Source organism: Hypanus sabinus, chromosome 1 (assembly GCF_030144855.1).
Source record: "Hypanus sabinus isolate sHypSab1 chromosome 1, sHypSab1.hap1, whole genome shotgun sequence".
In the NCBI taxonomy this organism is placed as follows: domain Eukaryota; kingdom Metazoa; phylum Chordata; class Chondrichthyes; order Myliobatiformes; family Dasyatidae; genus Hypanus; species Hypanus sabinus.
The window spans coordinates 131633787-131657204 of record NC_082706.1 but is presented as its reverse complement, the minus strand read 5'-3'; the positions used below and the strand labels follow the sequence as shown (position 1 = coordinate 131657204).

Here is a 23418-nt window from a genome sequence, read left to right as displayed (position 1 = left end):
GTGACAAACAAAATCTCAAACTCCCTGATGAAATATAATTGCTGTCTTGCCTTCTTTATAGCTGCATCGATATATTGGGACCAGGTTAGATCCTCGGAGATCTTGACATCCTGGAACTTGAAGTGGCTCACTCTCTCCACTTTTCATCTCTTTATGAGGATTGGTTTGTGCTCCCTCATCCTACCCTTTCTGAAGGCACTTGGTGTTGGTTTTGGAGAAATCTTGCTAAGATGGCCAATTTTTCTTCCTGGCTTGCCTTTTCCAGCTATTTTTGTATCCTTGAAGTACCTTACAATTGGATTATATATTGACACAGAGGTGTGATAAGCACAGAAATGGCAACATTTCCAGGATATTGTCATAACCTTCAATAGCTGAGGTGTTTAATGCTGCTTTCTGTTTCTCAAGGGAATGGCAAATGGAACGGGCCTTTCAGACGGCCATGTGGCTCTTTGAACCAGATGTTGTGTTTGTTCTTGGTGACCTGTTTGATGAAGGAAAGTGGAGCTCCCCAAAGGTAATGTGTGTTTGTGTCATTTTACAGAGTCATAGAGAGAAGGGACCACACACACAAACTAATCCTACATTGCTCTCTTCTAATTACCCCACATCCCCATCAACACATGCAGATTTGAACGTTCACTCAAGGGAAATTTACAGGGGCTAACTAACTTCTAAATTATAAATTTCAACATGTATAAATTATCCCTAGTGTGGTGTGGATGGTAAAATTAATGGAAGTGTGGGAAAATAGGTTATCGGGAATATCAGAGGGATTGCTTTCTCAGTGAAGCTTTTTCTTACAGCAATAAAAAGTTTTTTAAAAAAAACTGCAAATGAAATAAAACCAGAATTGCTGGAAGTACTCACCAGGTCAGGCAGCACCTGTAGAAGGAGAACTAGTTAACATTTCAGGCTGAAGATCAGAAGCACAGTAAACACTGATGATCTTTCTCTGACTATTTGGAAATCCCAATGGCTCAACATCTGGCGATGTAGCTTACATATCTTATGGTTCACTGTGATCCCAAGTCCCTGCCTTTGTTTGAACCTTGTACTTTTATTTTAGAGATACAGTGTGGAATAGGCCCTTCTGATCCTTCAAGCTGCACTGCCCAGCAAACCTTCAACTTAATCTTAGCGTAACCACAGGACAATTTACAATAACCTACCAATCAGTATGTCTTCGGACTGTGGGAGGAAACTGAAAGAGCCAGAGGAAACCCATAGGGTCATGGAGAGAACCTACAAACCTCTTACAGGCAGAGGCAGGAATTGAAGCGCTGTTGCCGGTACTGTTAATTGTTGTGCTAACCAGAAACTTAGTTTATTTTTATTAGGATTACTTGGAAAATGTATGATATTCTGTAGTAACTAAATAAAGTGGACTTATTAAAAGAGTGTTGGGGTATTAATGGGACATTATTAACTCAGAATGTCTACAGGTCTGGCATCGCCAAAGTCTTGAGCATGGCAGTCATCTTCCCTCTATTTTTTGTATATCTGAGAACATAGAGGGGCGAACCTTCAGAGTAGTTTAAAGTTATGAGAGGTGATTATGATAAGATGGGTGGTAACAGTCTTTTCCCCTGTGTAGGGGAAGACTGGGGGGGGGGGGATAGGTTTGGGTGAGAGAGGGAAAACTTATAAGGGGCATGAAGAGCAACCTTTTCGCACAGAAGGTGTTGAGTATATGGAAGGAGTTGCCAGAAGTGATTAAGGCAGGAACTATAGGAGCTTCTACGAAACACTTGGATAGGTACATGGAGGGATGTGAGCTGAACACAGGAAATTAGGACTAACTGGGGAGGCACCATGGTTCTCATGGGCATTGGGCTGAGGGGCCTGTGTCCATAGTATATTGCTATATGTCTCTGTGAGGGGTGAATGGCAATTGGATCTGGAGCCAGATACTGATGGAAAAGGAAGAGAAAAATAAGATGATTGGCGGAGGAGAGAAGAGGTAGCAAAGATGAATATAGAGGAAGGATACAAGCCTGGAGTAATGAACTTTGGGAAGAATGTGGTCTAAGTGCTGGAGAGCAGTAGAAGCCACAGAGGGTGTCACAGATCTCCCTTCGCTAAGAGGAGTAAAGTTTCTTCAAAGTAGGCGTACCTTGAGAGACTTTGTATTAGGGTAGTAAAATGGAGACACGTGAGACTGCAGATACTGGAAACCAGAGCAACAAACAGTCTGTTGGATGAACGCAGCAGGTCAGGCTGCATCTGTGGGACGAAAGGAGAGGAAAGGGAAAGAAAGCTAGAAATGCTGGGCCAGGACCAAGCATGGAGATGACCGGAGAAGGGAAGGGATGTGGTGAGATAGCATTCCAGACTGATTGGTGGACTGAAGAGGTATGTAAGATGACAGATAGGCAGGGGAGGGGAGTGCGGTAGAGTTTGAAGGCAATGATGGTGGATGATGGAGGCACAGAGAAATGAAGAGACGAGTGGAGAGGGTAGGGTGAAGGTGGAGGCAGCTATTGGAGGGGTTAAGCAGGACACAGAGTGCTCCCAGTACTGGATCCTGGTAAGTGAAAGAGGTGATAATGGGGACGGTTAGAAGAGAGGTGTATGGTAGATGGTTAGATAGAACCAGATAGGGAACAGTGTGGTGCTGGGCAGGACCTGTGGGTGATGTGTAGTGGGTGGATGGAACCAGAAAGAGGTGAAGGTGGGTGCTGGGAGGGGTGGGATTTAAAGGAAAGAGACAAAGTAGACCAGAGGAAGATGGGGGTGCGGTGGAAACAACCCAGAAGAGAGGAAGGTTATCTAAAATTGGAAAACTTGATGTTCTGATCAGTCTGTGTGTATTGGTATTGGTTTATTATTGACACATGTACTGTGATACAGTGAAAACCGTATCTTGCATACTGCTTATAGAATCAAATCATTACACAGTGCATTGAAATAGAATAAGGTAAAACAATAACAATGCAGAATAAAGTGTAAAAGCTAGCGAGAAAGTGCAGTACAAGATCATAATGAGGTGGATTGTGAGGCCACGAGTCCGTCTTATTGTACAAAAAGGTCTGTTCAGGAGTCTGATACAGAGGGATAGAAGCTGTCCTTGGGTCTGGTGTCCCTCGGCTTTTCTATCTTCTCCCCAATGGGATAGGAGTAAGAGAGAATGTCTGGGGTGGGTGGGGTCTTTGATTATACTGATTGCTTTACTGTGGCAGTGACAAGCACAGGTCATTGAAAAAACCGGGATTCTCAGGAGGATCTCAACTTCCAGTGCTGACTGTGTGGAGTCCGAATGTTGTCCCAGCATTACCATGTCTCCCTCAGTCTGGCAGGGATGCAGAGATATGAAATAAAGGATGAGAGTTTCAATATTGAAGAAATGGCTGAATCAGGAGCGAGTGGGGTATATTAGACTATGGATATGGAGCCAGTAAACATGGTCCTCATTGGGAGTCAGGTGGGTTTTAAGGTGGAAGTAAAGGAGCCCATGATGAACTCCTGTTCGGATGTTCTCTGTGAATGCCTGTGGTGAACTGAACCATGAAGCACAACATTGTTTTGTAGCTGGTAGTCACTGATTGCTGTAACACTAGAGTGGAAGCAGGGTGTGGGTCAGGCAATATTTGTGCAGAGTTAAATTTAGAGTTGACATCCAGAAGTGCCCTCTGTGCTGTTTGATATGCTGCGAATTTCCTGTTTTTTTAAATTTCAGACTGGCAGCTTCCACAGTATCTTGTTTCAAAGACCAACCATATCAGGCAAATGGGCAAGGAGAGTACAGAGTCTGTCTGCTAAACCATCAATGGACAGTGATGGTCTTATTCTGCATGGTGACATGGTGCTACACGGGGAGTGGATCATGTGGCTCGAGTCCCTTTTTATTTCTTGATTTGAAGAGGTTAATAAAACTGTGAGACTATAATTGTGTTTCTCTTTCAATGAATATTTGATAGGACTTTCAGGAAGATGTGAGGCGTTTTCAAATAATGTTCAGACATTCTACCAACACAGAGTTGTTCGTAGTTGTTGGCAATCATGATATCGGCTTCCATCACGAGTGAGTAGAACAACATTTAATAATTGCAATCTCTGGACGTTGTGGTGGTATTACTGTAATGCCTGCTACTGTCCGTCTCTCTGTCAGTAAAAACTTCTCAGAAGTATTTCGGCCTGTTGTGCCAGATATGAGGAAATAATCTTATAGTTTGCTAAACTCGAAGGGGAGTCCCATCAGCACGGTCTCAACCTGAAATGTCAACAGTTGTTCCCCCCACCCCACAAACGTTGCTCAACCCACTGAAGACCTTCAGTTTGATTTCAGTCTCTCCATTAAAAATGGCAGAGCTGGTGGGATACTGGGGTTTCCAGGCTTCTTGACACAAACTCCTTCCCCAACTCACTCTCAAAACCCTACCATCGAGGTTGAGGCTGCTGACTTTAAATCAGGAAGGATGAATTGGAACATTCAATGAAGTTGTAAATAGAAATTTATAAAAGACATATCCAATCCACTCTTTAGTTACGGGCAGACACTAAGAGCTCCAGATCATCCCAGTGAAAAGACACTCAAGGCTTGCTGCTTCTTCATCTTCTGGGATGAGGAGTATAGAAAATTTCTGAGAAAGTGGCTCAATTTAAAGTACTTAGTCAGGTTGTGGCAGACCATCAAACAGAAAACAGTGGCTCATAAATACAAACACTGGCTTATAATCGAATTTTGGTAGCACCTGGTCATTCTTTCCTCACAGTGGGTTTCTGGGGCAAGCAGGAGATTTATCACCTTGGACCAATGCTCACTGTTATTACAGTTATTACCCCTCAACCAACAGGCTCTTTAACCATAACTTCACTTGCCTCATCATTGAAATGTTCCCACAAGCTATGAACTCACTTTCGAGGACTCTTCATCTCATGTTTTTGATATTTATTGCTTATTTATATTTATTATTATTTCTTTCTCTTTGTATTTGCTGATTTTGTTGTTTTTTTGCACACTGGCCGAATGTCCAAGTTGGTGTGGCCTTCCATTGATTTTATTTTGGTTATTATTCTATTATGGATTTATTGAGTAGGCCTGCAAGAAAATGAATCTCTGGGTGGTATATAGTGACATAAATAAATATTATATTGATATAATATTGGAGCTCTTATTGGATATGTCTTGATAATAAATTTACTTTGAACTTTAATTGAGCAAAACATGCAAATTCTGAAGGAACTCAGTAAGTCAGGCAGCATCTGTGGAGGGGACAACATTCTGGGCCAAGACTCTTTGTCAGGACTGGGAAAGAAGGGGGCAGAAGCCAAAATAAGACAGTGGCAGAGCAGGAGCAGCACAAGCTGGTGGGTGATAGGTGAGACCAGGTAAGGGTGAAGGTGGGTGGGGGAAGGAGGATGAAGCAAAAGGCTTAGAGGGGATAGGTGGAAGTGGTAGAGGGCTCAAGAAGAACAAATCTAATAGGAGCAGACAGTGGTCCATGGAATAAAGGGAAGGAGGAGGGGAACCAGAGAGATGTGTTGCACAGGTGCGGAGAAGAGAGGGGATGATCACTTGATAGTTTGATCTTAAACATCTTTGGTTTTGAGCAACATCTCTCAGTTTAGATCCCAAAGTAAACTAAAGATAATAAGACAGATTACTTTAAACAAGTGAAAGTTTGTCTGAGGAAAGAGCTTGTGCTGGTAAAGGAAACAAGGGAAGTTGAGCATTGAAGTAAGTAACCTGAAAAGTGAATGGCATGTTGAGTTTTGGCTCAAGAGGCTGGAGTTAAGTGGAAAGAAGGTTGGTGTAGTTGTTCAGGGCATTGCTGAGATCACCCATGGAGATTGGTGTACAATTTTTGACCTTGCACCAATGTGAAAACATACTTAATTTTGAAGTAACGCAGGTAGTGATAGAGTGGCAGGGTTGTGCAGTTAGTGCAGCCAGTCCCTCAAGGCGTCAAAAAACAGGTTCAGTCCTGACCTTGAGTGCTGTTTATGTAGAATTTGTACATTATCCCTCTGACCTCATGGGTTTCCTCTCAGATCTATGGCTTGATAGGTTAATTGTCCACTGTAAGTTGCTCCTCATGTGGATGAATGGTAGAATCTGAGGGAACTGATGAGAATGTGGGGAGAATGAGAAATGAGATTAATGTCATTGTGACCAACTGGGCTCCCTCTTTGACTGCATGATTTCAAAGTGACTGGATACCCAAGACTCACTGGAATGTAGAGTGCGACAGTGGTCTAATTGATACTTGTTTCATTGAAGTAGTTTCTCACAGTCCTGAAGAAGGACCTCAGCCCAAAACGTTGACTGTTTATTCATTTCCTTAGATGCTGCCTGACCTGCTGAGCTCCTCCGACATTTTGTGTGTGTGTTGCTTTCATTGAAGGTGATAACTATTGGATTTGCAGGATGGTAGACAGATATAGAATGTGTTGTATATTAGACTGTTGAGCTTGAGTTTCTGTTGATTCAGCGAAGGGCATTGTGAGTGAAAAGATGTATCCGAGGCTATCTGTAAACAGGCTATCCTCAACTACTTGCGTGGTCACAGGGTTCAGTATAACTGCTCCCTAAATCTTTTAAACTTTCCATTCTGCACTCTTCGTACTTTAACGGATTCCTTTCCTTTGACAAGTAAAGGGTCAGAAGTCCAAGTCCAACTCTGACTCTGAACATAACCCTCACTTGAAGGTACCTGCTCCTATCTGTGCAGTCATCAGTCATGTCCATGTTTCCTTGCCAGTTAATGAGCTTACCCCTAAATACCCCTTAGAGTACAAAATCAAACCTGTGATAACTGATTGCCACAAATCCCTTCTTTCTGAGTAGTATTCGTTCTTCTCATTACTAGCCAAAGCAGTGCTCAATTTAATGAGTCCTTGTCATCAGTTTTCATGGAAAAGTTGTACTGAAGGGAAGAACAGTAAGCCTGAATTTCTTACTTTAGTAAGTGGTTGTGATTCCACTGTCTGCACACGTTCTGCGCTGAATACAGATGGATATTGTGACCTTGGGTTGATAATCTTTCTTTTTGAGTCACTCCTCCAAGGATTCTTCACCATGGTTTATTTTGAAAGTTCTTTTTAAATGACCTGCCACCAGGTTGGGATTGATACTTTGATAGATTTTAGTTGGCATTGGTTTGCCGTGAGTTCAAATGTTTTTGTTGCAGGTTTGACTACAGAGGTGTAGGCCAGCTTTGCTGTTGCCATCTTCTGATAATGTCTGCATATTCCAGTGGGAGCTCCAGTTAACCAGGACATTTTGATCTGAAAATGCTGAGTTTCTATAAATGACTTTAGTAATGCTACCCTCCTCTGTATTTGGCTTGCTTTCACAGGATGGATTTGTACAAACTGAAGAGGTTTGAGTATACGTTTAACTTCACCTCCGCTAAAGTGGTGTCGAGGAAAGGTATAAAGTAAGTGGTCTCTGTTATATCCACCTTCCTGCCTGATTCTTTTACTAAGAAGTACTCAAAGTGTGTTCCATAGTGATGTAGATTGGGAGTTAATGAAATGGGGAGGAACTGTAATATTTCTTAATTTGACTTCCTTTAGGGAAATGCAATGTGGAACTGATCAGCAGGCAGGATCTACCTAGTGGCAATGACTTTTAACAAAAGCTTTTCTCTAGACTTTCCTGAGAAAAGGATAGGGTCAGTGATTAGCTGGAGCTTTCTGTAACAGCATATTGCCAACAGAGATTTAAACCATAATTATGTTGGCAGGAATGGCGGTTTGCTGCATAATCCACTTGTGCTTCTAGTAATTCCAAGCTGCAAGCTACACCAAGTAGATATGAAGGCTTATTGTAAAGGTTGGGAGGTTAGTGTAAAGTCCAGTTGCATCTGTTCTGTTTTGTATAAGCTAAGGGTGTTCCTGCTCTGCTTGGGTGAGTATCTGACAGAGTCTAAATAGTCTATATCCAATCTGTCCTTCAAAAGAAGAATGTCTCTGTAGGCTGGTGGTTCTCCAACACTGGGCACTGGAAGTAATTGCATCCTGTTGCAACCATTACACCAGGATATCATTTGAATCGCACCTGTCTGTTGTTAGCTGAAATGCTTATGACACAATTTGAAATGTTCAGAGTAGGCGGATGTTTCTTTGCTCTCAGGATTGGATCACTTTGGAAGATAGTCAGACTGGTAACGACTGAACAGCAATGAAGCGTGTACATAGTAGGTTAGAATGATGGAGCCATCGCTAGTAGTTCATCCCTGTGTTAGAAAATGTCAGGTTCTGATGTGTCGACGTTAGCAAAGCAGAGTTTGTGAATCACTGGGAAGTAGATGTTTCAAGGTCAGAGCCTGATGAATACAGAAAACAAAACAGTGCAGCACTGCAGAGGACACAGCCCACGCCGTTTTACCTACTTATACTAAACATTCTCCTCCAGTGAGAATTCTCCGTTCTCCATTCTCCTCCTCCCCTTCATTCCCTTCACATTCATCTATCTATCAAATACCCACCAAAATGCCTTCTGCCACTACTACCCCTGGTAACCTATTGCAGACACCTAACACTCCTGACATAATAATAAAAAAAGACAAACTTGCTCCTCATGTCACCTTTTAAACCCTCCTCCCCCCCCAGCCTTAGAAGTGTGTCCTCTAATGTTTGATATTTCTGCCTTAGATAATAGGTTCGGTCTACCCTACCTATGCCTCTTATCATTTAAAAAATCTGTCTGGTCTATCCTCTCCTGACGCTGTAGGGAGAACAATTCAAGTTTGCCCAAACTTTTCTTGTAGTTCTTGCCATCTAATCAAGACAGCATCATGGCAAACCTTCTGCATATTTTCCACAGTCTCCACATGCATCCTGTCCAGAACTGCACACAATACTCCAAGTACGAACTGAGATAATTTCCTTATCCTTATACTCAAATGAATTAGGAACAGGTGTAGGTCATCTGGCCTGTCGAGCCTGCTCCGTGATTTAATAAATTCATGGCTGATTTGGCCATGGACTCATCTCCACCTACCTGCCTTTTCCCCATAACCCTTAATTCCCTACTATGCAAAAACCTATCCAATCTTGTCTTAAATATATTTACTGAGTTAGCCTTCACTGCTTCACTGAGCAGTGAATTCCACAGATTCACCAATTTTAGGGGAAAGCAGTTCTTCCTCATCTCCATCCTAAATCTACTCCCCGAATCTTGAGGATATGTCCCCTAGTTCTACCAGTGGAAACAAACTTCCTGCCTCTATCTTATCTATCCCTTTCATTATGTTATATGTTTCTATAAGATCTCCTCTCAATCTTCTGAATTCCAGTGAGCACAGTCCCAGGCGACTCAATCTCTCCTCATAGCCTAACCCCCTCATCTCTGGAATCAACCTGATGAACCTCCTCTGTGCCACCTCCAAAGCCGGAGTATCCTTCCTCAAGTAAGGAGACCAGAATTGCACACAGTACTCCGGGTGTGGCCTCGCCGGTAGCCCGTACAGTTGCAGCGTAGCTTCTCCGCTCTTAAATTCAATCCCTCTAGCAATGAAGGCCAACTCTCCATTTGCCAACACCACTACCAACGAAGACAAATATGCCATAACCCTTCTTTACCACCCTATTCAATTGCATAGCACTTTCAGTGAAGGGTGGACTTGGACCTCAAGATCCCTCTGTGCCTCAAATCTATTAAGGACCCTGCCATTAACTTCACACTTTCTTCTTTCATTTGACCTCCCAAAGAGCAACAGCTCTGTAACTGATCTTTATCCCACAGTATTATTTGATGGTCCTTTATACTGTCCACAACTCCACCAATTGTGGTGTTACCTTCAAACTCGCTATCCATCCATCCATCCATCCATCCATCTACATTTTCATCCCAATGATTGATATTACAGTATATCACAAACAACCTAGGTCCCAGAACAGATCCCTGTGGAATACTGAATTGTTGAAACATTTCAACACCAGAAGAGGCCATCTGAACCTTTCAATCCATGCCAGCTTCCGATAGAGCAAAGTAAAATCAGAAACAGGGAGCATTGTTTAATAGGTTTAAAATTCCATTTCATTTTTCAATCTTTTTTATTGATTTTCAAATAAAGAATATACAAATCGGAAGAGGAGTTTAGCAAGTAGATAATATAAAAGACATATAAACAGCAATAATAAAAACAAAGTATATAATGTCAAAATCAAATAGGTAAAATATTATGCTGTTATATATACAATGGTAAAAAAAAACAACTCCTCATAGCAATCAAAAAAATGGACATTTTATTGATGAAGAAAAAAGAACCCCACTAACTAAACTGAAACAAAAAAAAAGAGGAAAAAAAAAGGAAAGAAAAAGAAAGATTGGGCAGTCCAATTGAGGATAAAATTAGAAAAAAAGAGAGGAAAAAAAACACATCCTTCCAGTCATCTCTGAACCTTCACGGATAAGGATTTTCCCCAAAGAGAATAAAGAAAAATAAATAAATAAAAATAAATTAAATCATGTGAAAATATTGAATAAAGGGTCACCAGACTTCTTCAGAATTAAAGGATGTATCAAATGTCCGGCTTCTAATTGTCTCCAAGCTTAGACATGACATAATGGAGGAGAGCCAATAGAAAACAGTAGGTGGGTTAGATTCTTTCCAGTGTAGCAAAATAGCTCTCCTAGCCAGTAAAGTTGTAAAGGCCGTCACATGTTGGGCGGAAGCAGACACTTTGCTTGCTTCCTCTGGAATAATCCCAGAAATTCCTGTAAGTGGATTAGGTTGAACGTCCATATCCTATAACTTTAGATAATATTCCAAACACATCCCTCCAAAAATTATTTAAACTTACACATGACCAAAACACACGAGTTAGAGTAGCCACTTCTACGTTACATCTCTCACAAATAGGGCTTATATTAGGAAAAATATACACCAATTTATCTTTAGACATATGGGCCCTGTGTACTATCTTAAACTGAATTAAAATATGACGTACACAGATAGATGAATTATTGACTAAGTAATAAATTCTACTCCATTGATTATCTGAAAGTGAGTGTTGAAGTTCTACTTCTCAGGTGCGTCGAACCCTATCATTAGGCGACGTGAGCATTCATTAACTGTTTATAAATGATAGCTATTAATCATTTTTGAAAGGGTTTAAACTGAAAAATAACATAAGCCAAATTTAAAGTGCAGGCCGAGGGGGTAATTTGGTAAAGAAACACGTAAAAAATTCTTAACCTGTAAATATCTGAAAAAATGTGTATTGGAGATATCATATTTATCCATTAACTGTGAAAAAGACATTAAACAGTCTTGTAAAAACAAATCTAAAAAGTTTTTATTCCCTTAATTTTCCATGTTGTTAAAGCCTTATCCAAAGTTGATGGTTTAAAAAAGAAATTAGAATAAATATTACCAGAAAGTAGAAAATCATTTAATTCAAAAAATCTACGAAATTGAAACCAAATTTTTAAAGTACGTTTAACAATAGGGTTGAGAGCTTGTCTACCTATTCTGGAGAGCGAGAACAGAAGAGGAGCTCCTAATAAAGAAGCTAATGAAAACCCCATTACTGAATTTTCCTCCAGCTGTAACCATGATGGGCGATCTTGGTCGTCTATATCATAAATCCATAAAGTAATATAATGAATATTAATTGCCCAATAATAAAATCTAAAGTTAGGTAAAGCCAGTCTTCCATCTTTTTTTGATTTTTGCAATAAAAGTTTATTCACTCTGGAGCTTTTATTATTCCAAACATAAGACAAAATCAGAGAATCTATTTTGTCAAAAAATGTTTTTGGAATAAAAGAGGGAACTGCTTGAAATATTCCAGTGTAACGCCTTTGCCCCAACTTGGAGGGGCCGAAGGGTACAAAGTAGCCCCCTCCTTTTTGAGAATTGCAAGATCACAATTAATTGAGGTCAGGAGACCCAGAAAATGAGAGAAAGACACGCAGAATCCACAAGTGGTTTGGAACGTCCTGGCCCCTCAGTGATACAAAGCCACGGGAAACGGCCATTGTCTCTTGGAGACGGAATTGTGTATTGAGTACTGTACTATTTATTTGAAGCCCTCAGGGATGACCAAAGTGGGCTGGTTGAGGGATTGCACCATCCCAACCTGATTGACATCTGAGACCCCGTGAGTCAGGATAAAAGAGGGTCTGGGGAACAGCCCCTTTAGACGCACCAAAAGAAACGCTAGAAATCCCGTGACAGCGTTTAATAGCGACAGCCGGTGGAGGGCCCACGTGTGTCCTTTCCCGTTGCTGGGAGTGGGGCCTTACCACGGAAGACGGCTTAGCTAAAGAAGAGATCACCACCGACGACATTTCGAAGGATCGACATCATAAAAAGGAAAACGGGCAAGTTCTAAAAACATCGTCTCTCTCTCCAACCAAAAGCTGCAGCCTGAATGAACTTGAGTGACTTTTATATTTCCATCGGACAATACATTATCCCCCAGACAATGATAGAGCTATTTCTTATTGATTATTATTATACCCGTGCTTTTAGATTTAGTATTGACGACGTATATTATCTGTATGTTTGCATTGATATTATTTTTGTGTATTTTTATCAATAAATACTGTTAAAAATAGTACCATCAGACTTCAACAAACCTCTCTATCTTTGCTGGTGAGTGACCCAGTTACAGGGTACGTAACACCAGGTTGAAGAGCAATCCTGTTGGGCCTGTTCCTGAGGTCTTTTCTGGTAGCTTTTCAAACTGTGCTGCCTCAAGGGCCCTTCTAGCTCTTTACTGAGTGCCCTGATCAATTCTGTTTCCTAGCTGCAATGAGCTTCAGAACACAGCTACACCGAGCTCTCCCTTGGCCTGTTTTAAATGCTCAGGCATTAGATGTATGCGCAAGGGCTACAGGCAATAGATTTTGATTGTGATCAGGAGATCTGAGACAGGCGGTAGGTAAGGCAGGCAAGCATCAGTAATAGCCATGGTATTGAATTGTAGTGCAAGCTCGAGGCAGCAAGTGGGCTCCTGCTTCTAATTCTTATTTGCCACTTATTTTTTTTTACCATAAATGTATTTTTCTCCATTTAGTAGTTTAAAAAAATTAATGAATGGAAAGTGTGTGGCAAAGAGGCAACAGCATATTGTAAACCGTTAGTATTAGAAAAGCAGTGGTTCAGTGTAGTTTATTTTCAATTGTTCTGAATGGTGATCATAAAGAAAGTTGGGCATGGATTTCTCTCATGGCTGGATGGACACTTACAAGGATACATTTAATGTATACAGAGACACAGGAAGCTGTAGACACCAGAGTCTGGAGTAACAAACAATTTGCTGAAGGAACTGAGTGGTCTGAGTAAGCATCTGTGGGGAGGGGAAAGAAATTGCTGACGTTTCTTCAACAGGGCACTCTTAAGTTGATTCATCTGCTTAATAGATCTATCCAGCTTACCTAGTCCATGTGACCTGGTCTTCCGCTTAGTCCCATCTATCTGTGCCTGGACTGTATCCCTCCAAGTCCCTCTCATCCATGAACCTACTCAAAATTCTCTTCAACATCATAATGGACCTGCCTCTCTCACTTCCACTAGCAGCTCATTCCACAATTGCACCACCCTCTGTGTGAAGAACTTCCCCCTCAGATTTCCCTTAAATACTTCACCTTGCACCCTAAACCTATCACCTCACCCAACCTGAGAAGGGAAATGCATGTATTTACCCTGTCGATACCTCTCATAATTTTGTACACCTCTGTAAGGTCTCCCCTCATTTTCTGGCACTCCAGGGAATTAAATCCTAAATGATTCAACCTATTTATGTAACTCAGGGCCTTAAGTCCTGATGTCCTTGTAAATTTCTCTGCATTCTTTCAAGCTTTAGGTAGGTGACCAGACTTGCACACAATATTCCAAATTCAGTCTCACCAATGTCTTGTACAACTTCAACATAACAGTTCAACTCCTGTACTCAGTAGCCTAATGTTTCATTTATTAGAGCCGCAGTGCACATGAAGCCTCTGCCCCCGCCCCTGCCTCCAATACCTGAGGGGGAAGAAATCAGTGGGATGTGGTGAGAGGAACCGGGTGGATTACTCCTCAGGAAGATCCAGTGCGGACTCGTGGAGTGGCAGCAAGCAGTGTCCTCGCTTATTCGATGGACAGTAGGAAACATATCCTCGGGTCCTCGCTTACTCGATGGACAGTAGGAAACATATTTTACTTTAACACTTATAAAGTGTTAAGGTAAAATATATTTCAGCAATTTCAAAGGATGGGAGCCTAGAGCTAGAACTGGCTGAAAATGGGATTGTGTGTTGCAGGCAGCTGGTGTAGCCGTGGGTGATGCTGAGAGGTCGAGATTAAGCTGATATCTTGTTTTTGTTCGAACTTGACCTCGGTTCAGTGCAGCAAAATAGAAACCAGCAGCGTTCCTTTGTGTGCTTGAAGAACTGTGCTTATTCATCATGTGGAAGGATGGAAGATTTATGCTACCCTTTGTGTTTGCAGTTTTGTTCTAGTTAACAGCATTGCTTTGCATGGGGACGGTTGTTCCATTTGCGAGAAAGTAGAAAATGATCTTCATCAGCTCTCCTTGGCACTGAATTGCTCCCGACAGGTGGGTTAACACCATTTGCAGAACGGGTGGCATGCCAGCAGAAATTAATTGCAGTGAACTTACAGTTAAGTGGGTTGCCAATGTACTGTAAAGTGGTGGAAGGAGATTCAATAATAATTTTTTGAAGGGATTTGGATAAATGCTTAAAAATGGAAACTTTCCAGAAACATTGTGAAAGAGCAGAGGTTGCAACTAATTGGAAAGCAGTTTTTAAAATGGGAAAAGTAGCTGACTTGCTTTTTGAACAATTCTGTGGTTATAACAAAAGTGAAATTATGCCAGTTAATGTGCCTTTCCTTTCCACGCTTGTAAATATAAGTAGTTAATTATTGATACAAACCCTGTAGTCATTGATTCAAATAACTGTGGCAGTGACCTTTGTCTAAAAAACAGTTTTATTTCAAAAAGATACATTTCATTGGACAGCCAGTGACATGTGGTATAGTTGTGAGCAATTTGCTTTAACCTTTGAACTCTGCATTCCCTTTGACCTCACATTCCTTTGTCGACTCTTTACCTCAATGTGTAGTTTCAGATCACTCCATCCAATTGTCCTAGGACGACTTGTAACCTGACTGGAGTAATTTTCCATCTGTCCCTGGGCTCATGGAATCCTTTCTAATTAACTTTCCTCAGCCCACTTCAGTTACAATCCCATTGTTGCTTTAGAATTGTCTTTCAATTACCCTCTTCCCTTTACCCCGCAGAATCTATGTTTGATACCATCTTCATCCCTGACCATGGCTTGTTTAGACTCTGTTATCTCCCACTCTCTGCTCAGCATCCTGTCACCCAACTGCCCAACTGCATTTTGTTAGAACTGAGAACCGGGAACCGCACCGGAACAGACCCTTTGACCCACAATGTTGTGCTGAACTAATTCAACTCGTAATTAAAGCCTGCTAAACTAGACCCGTCTGTCCATATCTCTGCACGTTCATCTGCCTGTCTGAGTCCCTGAAATGTCTCTACTGTATTTGCTTTCACTGCTACTGCACCTACCACTCTTCATGTAAAAATGATGAATTGCCCTCCACATCACTTAACTGACTCCCTCTCAGCTTCAGTGCATGCTCTGTCATGTTGGACATTTTGATCCTGTTACAGATGCACTGTGGATATGATCTATTTTGGAATCAGTACTGGAGATGCTGCCACATGCTCCAGTGACTCGGGTTCAATACTGACCTCCAGCACCATGCCTGCGCGGGGTTTCTGTGTGACCCTATGAGGTTCCACTGGATATTTTGATTTCTTCCCACCTCCCAAAGGCACAAAGATTGGAGTATTGTGTGCAGTTTTGGTCACCGAATTACAGGAAGGATATTAATAAGGTTGAAAGAGTGCAGAGAAGGTTTACGGGGATGTTGCCAGGACTTGAGAAACTGAGTTACAGAGAAAAGTTGAATAGGTTTTTAGAAACTTTATTCCCTGGAGCGTAGAAGAATGAGTGGAGATTTGATAGAGGTGTATAAAATTATGATGGGTATAGATAGAGTGAATGCAAGCAGGCTTTTTCCACTGAGGCCAGGGGAGAAAAAAAACCCAGAGGACATGGGTGAAGGGGGAAAAGTTTAAAGGGAACATTAGGGGGAGCTTCTTCACACAGAGAGTGGTGGGAGTGTGGAATGAGCTGCCAGATGAAGTGGTAAATGCGGGCTCACTTTTAACATTTAAAAAAAAACTTGGACAGGTACATGGATGAGAGGGGTTTGGAGGGATATGGTCCAGGAGCAGGTCAGTGGGACTAGGTAGAAAAATGGTTCGGCACAGCCAAGAAGGGCCGAAGGGCCTGTTTCTGTGCTGTAATGTTCTATGGATGAGTTGTTCACTGCAAGTTATCCCTGGTGTGCAGATAAGGAGTAAGGTGGGGTTGAGGGGAATGTGGGGAGAATGAATTGGCATTAATGTACGGCTCTTGATGGTCATCACAGACCTGGTGGGTGCAGGGGTCTGATTCTGCATTTAGTGGTCGTTTCATCAATGAGGTCTTCAGCCTAGAGCTAATTGAATCTGTCTCAGATCATCCTGGGAAGACTGAACCCCTACCAGTCAAAGCTTGCATGGGGCACAGACCCTTCAACGAGAAACTCTTAAAGGAAAGTCTTGGATATCCAGGACTAGATTGCGAAAAAGCGGGAGAGATTGGATCAAGGATGGGGTTGCTTGGATGGATCAGAGTGATCATGATTTGGGGTGGTGACTAGAGTGGAGAGTGGGTTCAGAGGTTGGGAGTGGTTGGTACCAAGGTGGTACACTGCCCGAGGTGAGAAGTACTAAATGGAACTTGCCTGGGAGGTATCTTTGGTCCAGAGTTGGAACCCACGGTTATTGTGTGAATGCACAGGGAGCAACATCATTCGATGAGTATCTGATGTCCAACTGGAAAAGATTGGTCTTGTCTCCAGAGTGTTGTGATTCAGCTGGAAATCATAGTAAACACAATCCGCTCCAGCAAGTAACTAAGTCGCTTGCAAGCAGTGTCAATGAAGGATCCACTGTGTCCGGCCTGCACGCTCCTTCCAGCAGGTGATGAACTCTGGGTGTGGGAAGTGGGTAACACTTTGCAGTTCACCTTGCCAGTGACTGCTTGTGATGCCACTTGCTCTCTACCTCTCATGTTGTCTCTCTTTAACCTCTTCATAAGTACTGTCCTGACCTGCACATTCCTGCATCCCCACATGTTCTGGGCACCCTGTTGTCTTCCCACCACGTCCCTCTCTCCACCAGTGTCTATTACAGTCACCATCTGCTGTCGGACGTTATCATGCTGCCATCCCAGGTCTGAATACTTACTGATAAACTCTGCAGCACCCCCCTTTCTTTATCTGTAGTGGTGGTTTCTGCACCCTTGGTTACAGAGTCCAGGTCAGGGATAGTTACACTTGAGCAGTAACCAGTTGTGATTTTTGGTGTTCAGCTGTTTGGTCAGTGGAGGAGGAGGGAAAGTTCAGGATCTAACACCACCAGCAGTTGGCAGAATATGGCTTGACATCCATGTTTACCCATTACTTGCTGAGCTCCTCCGGCTGTGGGTTTAGCTGTTACATAGCCACACCACTTGATGCTCTGGTGCCCGACAAAATCTCTGACCCCTATCCGTTCATTCCCTTCCAGTAGCTCCACTCCGTTGCCCATGGTCCTCTCGGTTTGGACGTTGCCTCCTTGTGCCATCACCACACCCACCCATTGCCCCCTCAGACTCTGCAGGATGTCCAGCAATCACTTTGCTTCTTTACGGTTATCTCAATCCAAGAACATAGGACAGTGTAGGTCCTTCTGCTCACAACATTGTGCCAGTTGAACCCTTCCCTCTCATGTGGCCATCTGTCTTTCTTTTATCCATGGGGCAATCTAAGTATTAACTGTCCCTAATGTATTTGCTGTTAACAGCAGCCCTGGAAGTATGTGCACCCAGCACTCTCTGTGCCATCCCCCCCTATACTTCCCTCGAGTCACCTTAAAGTTATGCCCATTTGTATTGGCCATTTCCACCCTGCAAAAAAAGGTGTTGGCTCTCCACTTTGTCTATGCCTCGTATCACCTTAGACGCCTCTATCAAGTCAGTTGTCGTTCTCTCTAGACATACTTTCTAATGCAGAGCTGATTTGTCCACCCAAAGCTTAATCTCCAGGTGGAGTCCTTCCTCTAGATAAAGCCCCTCTGCCTGCTTGTACTTCCCCACAACAATCCTTGCCCTCATGTCTCCACTAAGCTCTGCACCTTGTTTCATTCCTTTCTAAGCCTTTAAATTTCTAAAGCTCTGCTGAAGTCTTTGAACCTCAGCAGCTTGTGCCCATTTTCCCCCTCGCGATGCCCTGTTTGAGGCGTTGGAAGCCGTTTGGCTCACAGCCCTGTTTCAGTTCATGAGATAATAGTCTGGTGGTGAGTTGTGCGTTTAGTTTTGATATTCAGTTGTGCAAAATTGACGGAAGATTTTTCATAATGTTGTCAATATGTTTTGCCAACAGCTGGATTTAAATCATTCCAGTGAGAACTGTAAAGATAAGGGAATATTCCCAGAATATTCCCCTCCTATCTTACTTCAGGTAGGAATATTTTTAAAATCTGCCTTGAGTGACTTTTGCTTTGCTGTGAACAGTTTCATTGTGTTTTCACAGCTACACTAAATCTTCGCTGTGCTCTTATGCTTGTCATCATTTTTTTTAAACTAATGTTGCACTCGGGTAGATGGAGCTTGTCAGCCTGGGAGGGCAGTCCATCTAAGAGAGGGAAACCTCCACTGCCTTGCGACCATTCCCACTCATGGGAAAGACTTGGGGAGTAAACCCTGAGGACAAATCCGGAGCTGGAGTCCCTAAGGCAGTCCAATGTTGCCTTCAACCTCGTTATGGCAACTCCTGCAACGTCAATGGTCCCAAGCTGTATCGGCCCTTGCCCTTCCCTTGGACAAAATCGGTGGCGTGGAGAGGGGAGTCTTGCTGCTTGGGCAACTGACAGTCTTCCATACGACCCTGCCCAGGCCTGCACCTGGAGAGACTGAAGCAAGACGTTCCGGTGCAGATCCATGGTCTCATGAGACTAACAGATGCTATCATCGATGCACTGACATATGAGAAAAGGCAGGCCCTATCCACCAAATGCCCCTGAGCATGATTGTGAGAAAATGGTCTCTCTTGTATCGGCAGTTTCTCGGTAGGGTAATACAAGTAAGAGTCCAAGTTTTAGCTGAGGAGTTGGCTGAAGGAGAAGGGTAATGAGGTCAGCGAGGGACTGGGCTGAGGAGAGCAGAAGAGTGACGGGTTCAATGAGCGTAGGAGGGCAATGGGGTTGGGAAAGTGAGCTTTGTGACTCAACGATCACTATAAAGGCTCACTCAGTGAACAACCTGCATAATCGATCTATCCTTGGAACGAAAAGTTCACTTGGACAAGTCAGCAGAAAGTTCAGTAGTTCCATTTAATATGAGAGAAATGTATTCAATATACAACCTGAAATTCTTGTTCTTCACAAACATCCAAGAAAACAGAATGAGTGACAGTAAAAACATTAGAACCCCAAAGCCCCCCCACTCTCCCCACTCATGCACAAGCAGCAGCAGAACAATGACCCTAACCCATCCCCATCCACTTCTGCAAAAAGTCATCAGCACCCTCCATCCACCAGGCAAGCACTAGCAAAGCTCCCAAGAAAGACCATGACCTGCAGTACAACAAAAGCTAATTGTTCACCCAGACAATTTGACATGCGTCAGGCTCTCTCTCTTCCTCTCCCCAGTAAAGGGGAAGAGAGGTGTCACCCTTTCAGACAGAGCGGGGAGACAAAACAAAACAACTCGCTGATGTGATGATAAAGTCTGCCATGTCGCTTTCCTGCTTGAGAATTGGTAACAAACTCTTCCCCACCAACGCTCGATTGGCCGAGAAGAACCCCTGACAGCCAATCCACTGTTCTGTCCCGTGACGGTTCAGTCGGCAGCACTGGCGTAGAGTCAACTTGTCCACGGGGCTGTGACACACTGAACCTTGATGGTGAGCTCCTCTTTCTAGGCCACATCAGAAGTGGCTGGTTGTGAGCCCCCTGGGAGCGGAGTCCCACCACTGCAATAAACCGAATTCCGAGTGTAACTCTGGGTCAGCATCTCTTGTCAGAACTCCCATCTGCCTTGGAAAGGAAAAAGAGAGGCATCAAAGGTGGAAATTAAGCAGTTTCCACAGATGATCTCGAAGGAGTCGCTGTTAAGTGCCACCATAGCTCCACCCCTATGGAGGGACGAAAGGATCTGGCAAAGCCAGTAGCAGACTCACAGAATGACTGGAACAATTCTTGTCAGCTGGTAGGATGTACGACAGGAGATACTCACTGCAGTCTGGTGCACACAGGCAGTGTTGTGCTCTATTTAATTACGTGTATGTGGATGCTGCCAGCATTCGTTCTGTATCAGTGTTAATAAACCTGATTGTGATTCTCTTATTCAAGAGGCTTTTAGGTAGACACATGAATCTGCAAGGAATAGAGATATGAGTCACTTGCAATTAATTTGGCATCATGCTCGACACGGACATTGTGGGCCAAAGGACTTGTTTCTGTACTGTACTCATCTATGTTCTGTTGGGCAGCAGAGAACCTTGGGGGTCTTTACAACAATTTGGTGGTTTCATGTCACTTCTAGAGGCCAACATTTTATTTCAAGGTTACTTTTATTACATGAAGTTAGGTTCCCTAGCTACCACGTTGAGCTTCAAATTCATTTACCTCTAGGTTAGTGGTCCACACTTCAATTGTTAATTTTGCTGGGGAGTGAAAGGATACTCGTGGAATTGCATAGAAACAGGTAATTCATCCCCCATGTTCTGTACGAGCTGTCCTCTGTGCCCTTGTTCCAAGTCCAGTTTTTATTGCCGAGAAATTGGTATATTATTGTCACATGTACCAAGATGCAGGAGAAAAACTTCCCTTTTGTATGCTATCCGTAAAGATAATTTCAAACCATGAACACATTGAAGTGGTGGAGGGGATAAGCCATAGCAGAATGTAGAATATAGTGTTTAAGTTATAGCGAAAGTGCAGGCAAACAATATTGTCTTTAAATACTCCTCTAGTTGGAGTAAGTGGCCAATTTACCATGGTCCTGAAAGTCCCCTGTGAGGATTGAAATTTACCAACCATTCTTACAACTGCAGAGCAGTCCTGCAGCAGTTGAGGAGTGATGTTGAGAAGAAATTACCTGTGTAGTAATAATGACACACCCTATGATCACCAACCACCACTCTGTGCAGCGATCCAGAGGGTTTGTTATTGTCCTAATGATACCTGATTCTTGCAGCATTATCCCCTTTATCGAGTCAGCGATGCAGAGTGTACGGGTGAGGACTCTGCGTCCCCTGAGGAAAAGAAGCAGCTATTCCAGGAGAGATATGACACCTTGTCTGCTGAAGCTTCTAAAAAGGTAAGGGATCCATGCGTAACTTTGGTCATGACATTTTTATTTTGCACAGTGGGAGAGAATGAATATATTGGAAGCCAAGCTGGATTTACAGCTGGCAGATCAGCTGTGGTTCACAAGGTAATACTTTTACTTTCACAACTAAAGGCAGTGAGTTCACGTCCCATTCCTGAGAATTAACTATACAGCCCTGCAATGAAAATATTTTAGAATACATTCCTTGTCCTTTTCTGATGCAACAGCAAGAGGAATTCACAAACAAAGGAGGCACTATGTAAGTGTTAAAGGTTATAGAAAACTGCTTCGTTAGTATTTTATATACAGTAGAATAAAATACAGAAAAGGTTAATTAATGTAGAAAAAGCAAATTAATACTGTACTTATCAACCAATCAATAAGGCAATCTAGGTAAATCTGGAGGGAATCTTAGGTGCCCAATGTGTCTCAGCACCAATCTGGACTCAGCCCAAGGCAAAATTCCAACTTGCACAGAGCAACACACAAAATGCTGGAGAAAGTCAGCAAGTCAGGCAGCATCTATGGGGGGAAGAAACAGTTGATGCTTTGGTCTGAGACCCCCCACTTCTTACTTCATCTCTGTACCCCATACAGCTACCTTCCCCTCACCTGATCTCACCTATCACCTGCCAGCTTGCACTCCTCCCCTTCCCCTCCCCCCAATATTATTCTGAAGGAAGGGGGCTGAAGCCAGAATAATATTGGGGGGGGGGGGGAAGGGGAGGAGTGCAAGCTGGCAGGTGAAAGGCAAATTCATGTCATTATTCTCAAGGCTGTGTACCAGCCAGTACTATATGTTCTCAAAATATTCTCAATTTCAAGCTGACACTATTTTGTCTTAAAACTATTTTGTGTTCCACACTTTTGCACATAGCAGTGAGGAATCAAATATGACTTTTCAATTTAATTCAATTAAATTCAATTTAATTCACCCTTAACAAGCCCACTGTCCCAGGAGAGCTTACAATTCTATTGCATTACCCAAGGTGTGTCTTTTAAATGAAATGGTTGATGTTATAATGAGGTTTATTGATTTTCCCAAGTGAACCTGGCATCTGCAGTCTCTTGTGTTTCTGTGGATCTTTAAGGGGGGGACTCTCTCAATATAGAGTCATAGAGCACAACAACACAAAAGCAGGCTCTTTGGCCCATCTATTCTGTACAAGCCTAGTTTTCTGCTGTGTCTCACCTACCTGCACCCAGACCATTGCTGTCTATTCCTCTCTCATTCATGTACCTGTCAAAACTTCTCTTAAATGTTACAGTTGAACCTGCATCTACCACTTCTACTGGCAGCTCATTCTACACTCACACCCCTCTCTAGGTGAAGTAGTTTCCCTTCAGATTTCCTTTAAATATTCCGCCTTTCTATCCTAACCCTATGTCCTGTAGCTCTGGTCTCCACACCCTGTCTATGCACCTCATAAATTTATATAACTCGATAGATCTTCCCTTATTCTCCTGCATTCCAGGGAATAAAGTCCTAACCTATTTAAACTATCTCTGTAACTCAGGTGGTCAAGTCCTGTAAATCCCCTTGTAAAATTTCTCTGCTTCTTTCTTGCTTATTCACGTGTAGGTAGGTGACCAAAACTGCACACAATACTCCAAATTTGGCCTCACCAAAGTCTTAAATAACTTCAAAGTAACATCCTAACTCTTGTACATAATGTCCTGATTTATGAAGGCCAATCTGCCAAAAGCTGTCTTTACAACTGTATCTACCTGTGAAGCCACTCTCAAAGAATTACGTATCTATATTCCCATGTCTCTTTGTTCTATTTCACACTTCAGTGCCCTGTCCTTCAGCCCTGATCACTAAAGTGCACAAGTCTCGAGAGGCCTTGACTGCAGATGTGGAGAAGATTATCTAGAACTAGGGGTTAATATTAAAAAATAAGGTAAAGGCCTCGCCTATTTATAACAGATTGGAGATGAAATTATTTTTCTCACCAGACCACAGGTCTTTGTAACTCACTTTCTTCCTCTCG

The 23418-nt window shown here is 42.7% G+C and overlaps 1 protein-coding gene across 4 annotated transcripts in view; it reads left to right on the top strand.

Annotated features, from left to right (window-relative positions):
• The window catches only part of mppe1 (metallophosphoesterase 1), a 64664-nt gene that overhangs the window by 16658 nt on the left and 24588 nt on the right, over window positions 1–23418 (top strand). For all 4 annotated transcript variants that reach the window (XM_059976418.1, XM_059976411.1, XM_059976408.1 and 1 more), the window contains exons 2-7: window positions 409–517; window positions 3921–4024; window positions 7302–7382; window positions 14394–14502; window positions 18474–18551; window positions 21290–21412. In XM_059976418.1, the coding sequence (XP_059832401.1) occupies window positions 409–517; window positions 3921–4024; window positions 7302–7382; window positions 14394–14502; window positions 18474–18551; window positions 21290–21412 (604 nt within the window). The remainder of the gene's footprint in view (window positions 1–408; window positions 518–3920; window positions 4025–7301; window positions 7383–14393; window positions 14503–18473; window positions 18552–21289; window positions 21413–23418) is intronic.